Here is a 9,799-nt window from a genome sequence, read left to right on the forward strand (position 1 = left end):
CTCCATTATTATATAATAATTTTCTCTAACAGTTACGGTAAGATTTTAAATAATAACTTACTGCATTATTAATACCATAACGGATTTTACGTTCATCTCAATTTTAGTAAGTTTTAATGATTTCACCTATTTATACACAACATTTTAACTCAAAAGCATAAAATTGTTTTTATCCTTGAATGCCATACCCATCAAAATTCCACTAAATATTTAGGATGGCACGGTTCACCAGCAGTATTCATGTGGCGTTTCTCATGTTCCTTATAGTCGCAGGTGTATATACTTTACCAAGTTAATCTGTAATGTATTTTATTTACTAATATGTATACTTGATCGATGATACAGTTGAAATGATGGCATCGGCATTGGCATATCCACCGATGCCGGTTTGTGAAGAGTATTTAGCATTCGCTCCAAAGTATTGCGATCACGATAAATACGTCTCGGATGATTGTTGGATAGCATGTCGGGATAAACATATTGCTTCTTTAATAAAAGCCGAGTGCGCTTACTTTAACCAATTTCCTGGTCAAAATAAATCTGCTTGTAAATGTATCTATTATTGTAGGTAACGCTTTTTATTAAGTGATATTAATAATATTTGAAGTGTTATGATTGATTATTTGGTCTTTCCTCTACATTGACATTATATCATATTAGACTTTATCTATTTCTCCCTTGTATACGTAAACCACGAAAAGCATCTTTCACATCCCTAAATCAATTTCTATTAATTAATTAAAAAATAAAAAGATTAACTTCTTGAACTCAGGGTTTGATTTCTATTTATTACTGTGGAGTTAAATATATGGAGTTAGTGATTTGAACAAAATTGACAAGTATTGTGAAACTTCAAGGTTTCGGATACAAAAAAAACATTATTATTTTTCTTTATAAAAATGACAAACGACCAAATTTCAAGCACGAAAGAGACATTTTAATAATAACCATAAATTACAAGGTTAGGTGAGGGATTAGGGAGTATAAGTTTCATATTAGTTTTAAATTTTTTTTATAACTAAAAAAGTATTTAAAAATGTAATAATTTGTTGAGTTGGCCAACCATACAAACCAATAAAACATATCCTTTTCAATGTACGACAGTATTTATAATCTTTCACATTTCTAACATTTTTGTACTAATTCCTTTACACACTTTTAACTAGAACCAAAACAAAAGTCAATATATTATAAAATGGCTTCCAAAATGGTTGGTATGGTTCTAGCCATGGTCCTTATTGTCTCATCTGTGGTGGAGCTATGGCTCAGTCAGTGTGCTCCAATGCCCTTATGGGTATGTCTTCTTGCCTTAGTTTTATTACAGGAAATACATCCACCCCTTCGTCTTCCTGTTGCTCGCAGCTTGGAAACGTGGTTCAGTCTCAGCCACAATGCCTTTGCCAAGTTCTTAGCGGTGCGGGTATTGCTCTTGGTATGAGTATTAATCGAACACTCGCTAACACTTCTGAAAGGTGCATGCAATGTCCAGACTCCATCGGTTAACCAATGCAACGGTAAATTTTTTTTTGTTCTTCGCTTGAATCCTTTTAGTAGACATGTGGCTACATATGTGTATACAACTCAATGAATAAAAACCAAAATGGGTCAGATTGACTTGACATTCTTTTGTTTGGCTCTCTAGATTTTATCTAGACCAATAAACATTTATTGTGTTAAACTTAGACAATAAAAACTACATTATATATTATTACAATAGTTATATAGATTCGTGATGACCTTCAACTCGTTTGACTCTTTTAGCCAAGGTTTTAATTTGATGTCTTAAAAAAGACTCATATAAGCTCATCCATAGGTAAATTAGCCAAAGTTCTAACCTTTGTGTTTTAAATCTCTTAACGAATTTGAGTTTGTGTGTATGCAGTTGCGAATGGGCCACCTACTACTCCTACGCCTACACCGTCTGCTTCTCCCGAAGGATCTTCTGAACCGGATATATCGCCCGAAAGCCCGACTGAGTTGGATACTCCAACAGGTATACCAAAATCAGTAAATCACCCTATCAAGGCACACTCCCATTGTGTTGTTCATTTCATTCTATATATATATATATGCAATTTAAGCATAATGGCTGGGCCTATATATTCAAGGACGGGTTGGGCCAGGTTGGGTTGGGGTTGTCAATACTTTCTGTTTTATTTAATTACTTTTATAAAAAAACTAATAACAAATGTGATTATTAGTCAATTATTAGAATAATGATCTCATTTGCTTGAATTAACCAATCTAAGAAGTTGTGTGCGCTTGAGTATACATTCGGCAACTTTTAAATTGTGACCTATTCGGGTAAAAATAACTACCATTCGTGCTAATTGGGTAATGTTACGATGATTGTAGGATCGGGGTCGAAGACAGATGGCTTGATACCTAGTGGAAGCCAATCACAATTGCCTCTTCATCTCTTGGCCCTTGTTATGTTCACGGTGTCGTGGGCTTTAACGGTTACTAGTTTCGGGTTGTAAATCCATATATTTGACATCTTCTATATGTTGGAAGGTGAGGTGTAAGAATACATGATATCGTATATTGAACCGAGGGATATTTTATTTTTAGGAGCGTGAGTGTCGATATGTTTTTGTACAAATATATATTATGTGAAATTTTTTTAGTTATCAAATCAAAGATCAATCTCTAGTAAACACTTGACAAAACCAATTTTATACAAACTAGCGTAATGCATGCATACATACTTACTAGGGCTGACATATCGTGTATACTCGTACACGATAAGACACGAACACGAAATGTGTATACCTGTACACGACACGAAAACTTATCGTGTACCTGTATCCCAAATACGAACACGAACCTGTTAGTACCTGGCATACACGATAAGACACGATAATACACGATAAGAGCTTAAATCGATCCTATGACAGTCAAATTATTCGTATTAACCTAATTGGGAATGTCGTGAGAATGTGACGGCTGAGAGAAAGTGAGAATGTTTTAGGAATTTAGGGTTTAGGATAACTTATAATTATATATATTTAATTATAAAAAATCTAATCAGGTACTTAATATGTACTTAACAGGTAAACATGTATTTTATCTGTTTAGACACGAAAATTAACAGGTAGATTCGTGTCTACCTGTTTAGTACACAAAACCTGTTAAGGCCTTACCTGGTAAATGTTAAAGTCGTGTAGCTACGTGTCGTCTATTCGTGTATCGGGTATAAATTACCAGCCCTAAGTTACCTACCGACCTACATACATATACATACACACACAAACGTACAAACATATACGTATTTAGTATTTGCGGTTTGCCCACACATATATATGGCGATTCTCACAACTGGTTATCATAAGTTGAATTTTTCGATTGCACAAATCGATTATCAACATTGAAAACGTCGATTAGCTCGATTATCAAACCTTTTGTGTTCCATTGATTTTAGCAACTTTTTAATTGATAGTTTTCAAACCAGATCCGACCTTGGAGATTCTTTTGTTGTTGTTCTTGTTCTTGTTCTAACGACGATTTTAATTGTTCCTATTTCATCCGACATTGACGTTCCCGATATATAATTGTTTGGACATATGTTTATGATGTACATCCTTAATTTTCCTCTTTACAACTTAAAAGAAATTGGAAGTGACATTTTCTAAATAAAAAAACGTGTTATTTTTATAATTCGGTTACTTTTAATTTTAAAACCATGTTACTGCTTATATAATCCATACTGTACTAAAAATAATACGTTTCACTTATTGAACAGGGTTTTATGGTTGGTTCGTGACCACTGGATGCCGATCCTGGGCCTACACACTCCGCTCTTCACACTATGGGAGCTGGCCATGCCCAAAGCCGTTGACATGTCATCAATATACACGAGATCTAGAGGGTGCTTGATACGCCCTCAACTTTCACTGGGGAGTGTAAAATCACTGCAAAATATTTTTTGTTATTATCCGTTTTTGGTATTCAGATACCTTGAGTAATTATAATACATTATTACCCATAGGTACAAAATAAATTTTTGGATATGAATTTTTCTTTTAGAAATGATATAACCTTGAAACCTAAAATTGTGCAAGACTGAGACAAGACAATTACTTTGGAAGGTACATAATTATTTGATTTAACTTGTAATTATATCATAACTAAATAATTATTTTGGAAAGTATATACTTTTTCTTTTTTGAACAGCCAGAAAAAAAAAATTTTAGATTAACGAATTTTGATTTTCTGATTTTATTCCTTCTCTTAGTTTGAAGTTTTATTTCATTCCAAGATATTATTGTTTTTGAATTTGGAAACAGCCTTTTTTTAGCTGGCTTTTATTCTTTAAACTTTTTTTTTTTTGAGGATTTGAGTCGTGTGTTATATATTTATAAACTACATTATATGAATTGAACTTCAATTAGAATATACGGATAACTTATTTTTGATAATTATGGATTTTATGATTTTTGGAGTTGATAATGTAAAAAATATGTTAACCCATATTATGTTTTTTCAAAAACATTATTATATAAAACTAGCAAGATGCTATACAAACTTAAAAAGCAAACAAGATACAATAATAAGTCGGAAATCAACCAACTCTATCCACAAGAGAATACAAAGCTAGTTAGTTATTATTATTATTATTAACATTATTATTATTATTATTATTATAACCTCAAAAGTTAATTTAGTCTAATTTACACCAATAATTCCAATTATATATTTGTTCAAATTTGAACCTAGGAGAGAGAGAGAGAGAGAGCTTGACTATTAACGTACGTATTTTATATTTTATTATTAGTATCATTAACGATTTTTACATCCACATCAGTTTTAGCAAGTATTTAATGATTTCTCCATTTATACACAAACACTTTTTGTTAAAAACCATAAGATTGTTCTTGTTTCCCTCAACACTAACAATTTTCACAAATTAGTATGGCTCGATTCACCGGTGTTCATGTGTACAATAATGTGGTGCTTCTCGTACTCCTTATAATCACAGGTATATGCATTATATTTTCATGGTTATAAGTTTTGTCTTGCAAAACATAAATCAAAGTTCAATTAAAAAGTTAATTACATAAAAAAAGGTTTATTCACCATTTCTTATATTGTATAAACACTTTATCGATAATACAGTTGGAATGATGGGATCGGCAAAGGCTAAGACCTGCACCGAGTTGTTAGCATTTGATCCAAAGTTTTGTGATGGTGATACATACGTCTCAGATGATTGTTGGGGAGCATGTCGGGTTAGACATAACGTGTCTTTAATAAAAGCAAACTGTGATTATATGCTGACATTTCCTGGTGCGAATAAAAGTGTTTGTAAATGTTGGTATACATGCTAAGTAATGATTTTTATTAGGTGATATCAGTATAAACGTTGGTAGCAGTATTCTAGACTAGAATTGCTATTAATGACAAAATTGAAGTTGGGATTGCCATAGTCAAATTCTTAGTAGTTTGGATTATTAAAAAAATAAAATTTCGATTACTTATGAATTTGTTTGTTTGTGTGTGTGTATTTCAACGAAGTTTATGGCCAACATACATTAGAGAAACATGATATTTTTGGCCAGCTATATTATAATGAGATGGATAAAACTTGAAAATTCTAAAATCTAGGGATAAAATAGGTTTCTAAAGTAATTTTCCACAAGTCGGAGTGAACCCACAACACCACGAAAGCTATGTGCATCAACTCTACTCGAACCAAACTGAACCGGCCTAGACCTAGCCATCGCCGCCCCTTCTCTGTGTCGCCCTTCCTCTCTCGATCGCCTTCCACAGCCGTCACACACCTTGGACTAGTTATGATCCAAGGGTTTTCTTTAACTTTGTTTTATCCAAACGTAGTTACATATGGGTCCCCGCAGTTTGCTTTCTCACATTTTGCTCTCGAAGTATCGCGCTTGAGTTTAAACAATGACAATTAGGTCCTCATATTTCTTTGCTAAATCGATCTTGCTCTCGTTAACTGATTACATAAAACGACATAATTCAGGATGCTACAACCATTAACATTTAAAAAAAACTGTGACGTCAAAACGGTAACCTATTGAACAAGTCAAAAACCTATGGTCAAAACTAAGCGGCGAAGATTAATTGCGTTAAAAACTTACCGGCAAAGATGGATTTGAAACAAGTGGATGATTTTGATTGACTCAAACAAATATCGTCGGCTTCAAAACTTATCTTCGTCATTGGGTTTTGTATGGACTTTATGGAATCTTATAAAAAAATATGGCTATTTTTTGTTTTCTCTTCCCTAAAATTGGTTATTGTAAGGCCAAAAATGTGACTTGCGATATCAAAGTACGAAACCCGTTATATATTTACGGTCAAGTTAATAATTAAAGTGGGCGAGAAATCCGGACACGAGACGAGAACTTCGACACGCGTTTAACTTCAACGGGAGAAAGCTTCTAGAATGTATTGTTTAGCTATAAATAGGACTTGTATGCCACATTTTAGTGTGTGTGTTTGTATGGTGTAAATCATCCACCCAAGGGGAGCTCACCTTGGGTGGGTCGGTTCGTGTTTAATATATTAAATCTTTCAATCGATAACGAGATCCATCCTATACTTTATATTATTTTTATATTATGTTCGGTCGTTTGATTTACCGCACCCGTTTCGAGCGTTTATCAAGAACAAATCCGTTCGTTGTCGGATCCGGTTTCGGGACCTACAGTTATTTTAAGAGTTTTCTCACAAAAATAACCATTTCATGATTTCCTTTATTGTTATTACTAGCTTTAGAATCCGTATGATACACATAAATGCTTAAAAAATACAATTAAGTTATCAAATTAATTGGTTTATAATTTCAAATGATATTTTCTAATGAAATATTCATACGAATACGTGGTGTATTTCACGCAATTTCTTCATAATCATGAAAAAGTTGCGCCTAGTGATTTTTATAAGTTGTAATTATATTTTTTCTATGGAATAGCGAATTCTTAAAAAAGATGATAAGATGTTATAAATGGCATAAATAAATTAAACACATTTTTGTATTAAAGTTTCGAAAAAGATGAATGGAAACAAATCTATAAATGACATGGGTTATCGGTTAGTTTCTTTTATGATTATTAGTTTTTCTTTACAGACTTTAGAGTTAAGTTACCAAAAATGTTACAATAGGTTAACTCCGGTTAACCTACCTTGATCTGCTAGGTGAATTTTGATTTTTGGTTGGTCCATTGTGATTTTAATACTTTGGTCCAATTATGTTGATCATTCTGCTTCCACACGTACCATTATTAGGTGAGGTCGTATAACTTTTATATTATTTTAGTTTTTATAACTAAAAAAGCATTTAAAAATGTAATTTTGTTGAGTTGGTCAACCATATAAACCAATAAAACTTGTCCTTTTCCTTGTTAGACATTATTTATAATCTCCCACAATTCTGACATTTTAATTTGTGCTAAAACAAAATTCCTTTACGCACTTCCTTTCAAGTTTTAAGTTTTTAACCTTTTTTTTTTTTTTTGGAACTGCTTTTAAGCTTTACCTAGAACCATATTAAAGAGTCAATTGCATAAAATGGCTTCCGAAATGGTTGGTATGGTTCTAGCCATGGTTCTTATTACCTCCATTTATGGTGGAGTCACGGCTCAATCAGGGTGCACCAATGCCCTCATGGGTATGTCGTCTTGCCTTAACTTTGTCACGGGAAATACATCTACCCCATCGTCTTCGTGTTGCTCCCAGCTCGGAAACGTGGTTCAGTCTCAGCCACAATGCCTTTGTCAAGTTTTGAATGGTGCGGGTATTACTCTTGGTATAAGTATTAACCGAACACTCGCTCTAACACTTCCCGGTGCTTGTAATGTTCAGACTCCACCCGTTAGCCAATGCAACGGTAACATTTTATTAATTTTCTGTTCTGTTATGATCTTATCTCTAGACCAAAATATATGTGTTTATTTTTTTGATGTGATAATAAAACTATAAAAGTAACTCACTAGCTCATTCATAGTAAATGAGTCAAAATTCTAACATCTAATATTTGTGTCTCAAATCTCTTTAACAAATTTGGGTTTGTTGTTTCGTGTATGCAGCCGCAAATGGGCCACCTACTGCATCTACGCCATCACCGGCTGCTTCTCCAGAAGGATCAACTTCCGAACCGGATATATTGCCTGAAAGCCCGACCGACTCGGATACTCCATCAGGTATACCAATGTCATCCTATGTATGTGCACTTGGATCATTCTATATAGAGGTGCACAAATCGGGTTTTTCAAATACCCGGGTTCGTGTATGGAACCGTGTTCAGGTATGACCGGGTATTGGAAAATCGGGTATTGCCAATACCTGGGTCGGGTTCGGGTCCGGGTATTGTCTCTAAAAACCATACCCTATGCATCGGTTTCGGGTCGGGTATAGAACCGGGTATTCTAAAACCCGGGTATTTGAATACCCTATTTCCGGGTATTGAATAAACCCTATTTTCATGTTTTTTTCGGGTTTTCTCGGGCTTTTCCTGGGCATTTTTCGGGTATAGATTGGATTTTTTAAGAGGTTGCACTTTTTAGGGGTATTTTCGGGTATTTTTCAGGTATTTTTCGGATATAAATCGGGTAATTGAAAAACCCGGTTATTCCGGATATGGAACCGGTTCCGGTTTTCGGGTATACCCGGTATAAATCGGGTCCGGTTCCTAGTACGAATTTTGGAACCGAAAGGCATACCCTATCAGTACCCTACGGGTAGGGTCGGGTATCAAAAACTCGGGTATTTTTTTCGGGTCCGGTTCCGGGTATTTTTTTCGGGTTCGGATTTTTTGTGCACCTCTAATTCTATATATATGCAATCTAAGCATAATGCCGGGCTGTTATCACCTTCTATTTTGTTTTATTACTTTTACAAATAGCTAATGATAAATATGACTAAACTATCACTAAAACATTTTTTTGACAACTAAAATGTAGTGGTTGAACCCTTGATCTCCTGTCTATTTTTAGACCCTAACCACCTTTTAAAATGGGAATGACTATTATTAAAACAATGATCAAACAATCTAAGAAGTTGCGAGCGTGTATACCGGACAACTTTGAAATTGTGTTCTTTTTGTGATTGAAATAGTGGTGACTCACGCTAATTAGAAAAAAAAAAAAAACGTTGATGGCAGGATCAGGGTCTAAAACAGATGGCAGCTTTACACCTAATGGAAGCCAATCACAAGTGCCTTTTCATCTCTTGGCGCTCGTTATGTTCGTGGTGTCGTGGATTTCAACAAGTACCAATTTCGGGTTCTAACTCCATTTATTTGTCCTTCCAAGTGCTAAGAAGTTTGATTTTTTCCCCTTATGTTGGAGGGTGATGTGACTGTGTGAGAATATATGTTTTCTTATCTATTTAGGATCGAGGGATATATTATTTTATATGTGAACGATTTGTTTGTGTACAAATATATTATGGGAACGTGTTTTTCTTGTTATCAACTGAAAGGTCTATCGCTAGCATGATAAAGTTACTTGCATTTATAAAAATAAAAAAAATAAAAAAACCACCCCCACTAACCAACCGTCGGATATCTTGAAAACGTTAAAAGGTTGTATCATGATAGTGTCAACACAAATTAGGCTGAATCTCACAATAACATAACTTGTACATACTTACGAACCTAATGAGTTCATGTATTGTCCATACGAACATGTGTACACATACATACAAACATATGTCTACATACATGCTTATTATGATCATCAAATGGTTTACTTAATTGGATCTAGCTAATTATATGAACAAATAGAAAATGAAAATAAAGATTGTTATGAGTGGTACGAACCTATGCTTTATCTTC

General features: G+C 33.9%; 1 protein-coding gene and 1 pseudogene across 1 annotated transcript; both read left to right on the plus strand.

Annotated features, from left to right (window-relative positions):
• Positions 1–1,195: 1,195 nt before the first annotated feature.
• Positions 1,196–2,480, plus strand: LOC143611012 (non-specific lipid transfer protein GPI-anchored 15-like; annotated as a pseudogene).
• Positions 2,481–7,533: 5,053 nt separating this feature from the next.
• Positions 7,534–9,428, plus strand: LOC143611006 (non-specific lipid transfer protein GPI-anchored 15-like). The gene is made up of 3 exons (XM_077085336.1): positions 7,534–7,852; positions 8,052–8,165; positions 9,125–9,428. The coding sequence occupies exons 1-3, from the start codon at positions 7,534–7,536 to the stop codon at positions 9,250–9,252; spliced, it is 561 nt and encodes a 186-aa protein (XP_076941451.1). The 3' UTR covers positions 9,253–9,428.
• Positions 9,429–9,799: the final 371 nt, after the last annotated feature.

This window comes from Bidens hawaiensis, unplaced genomic scaffold (assembly GCF_021521415.1).
Source record: "Bidens hawaiensis isolate Kalapana, Puna unplaced genomic scaffold, B.hawaiensis_p1.1 tig00029000_1, whole genome shotgun sequence".
NCBI classification, from domain to species: Eukaryota; Viridiplantae; Streptophyta; class Magnoliopsida; order Asterales; family Asteraceae; genus Bidens; species Bidens hawaiensis.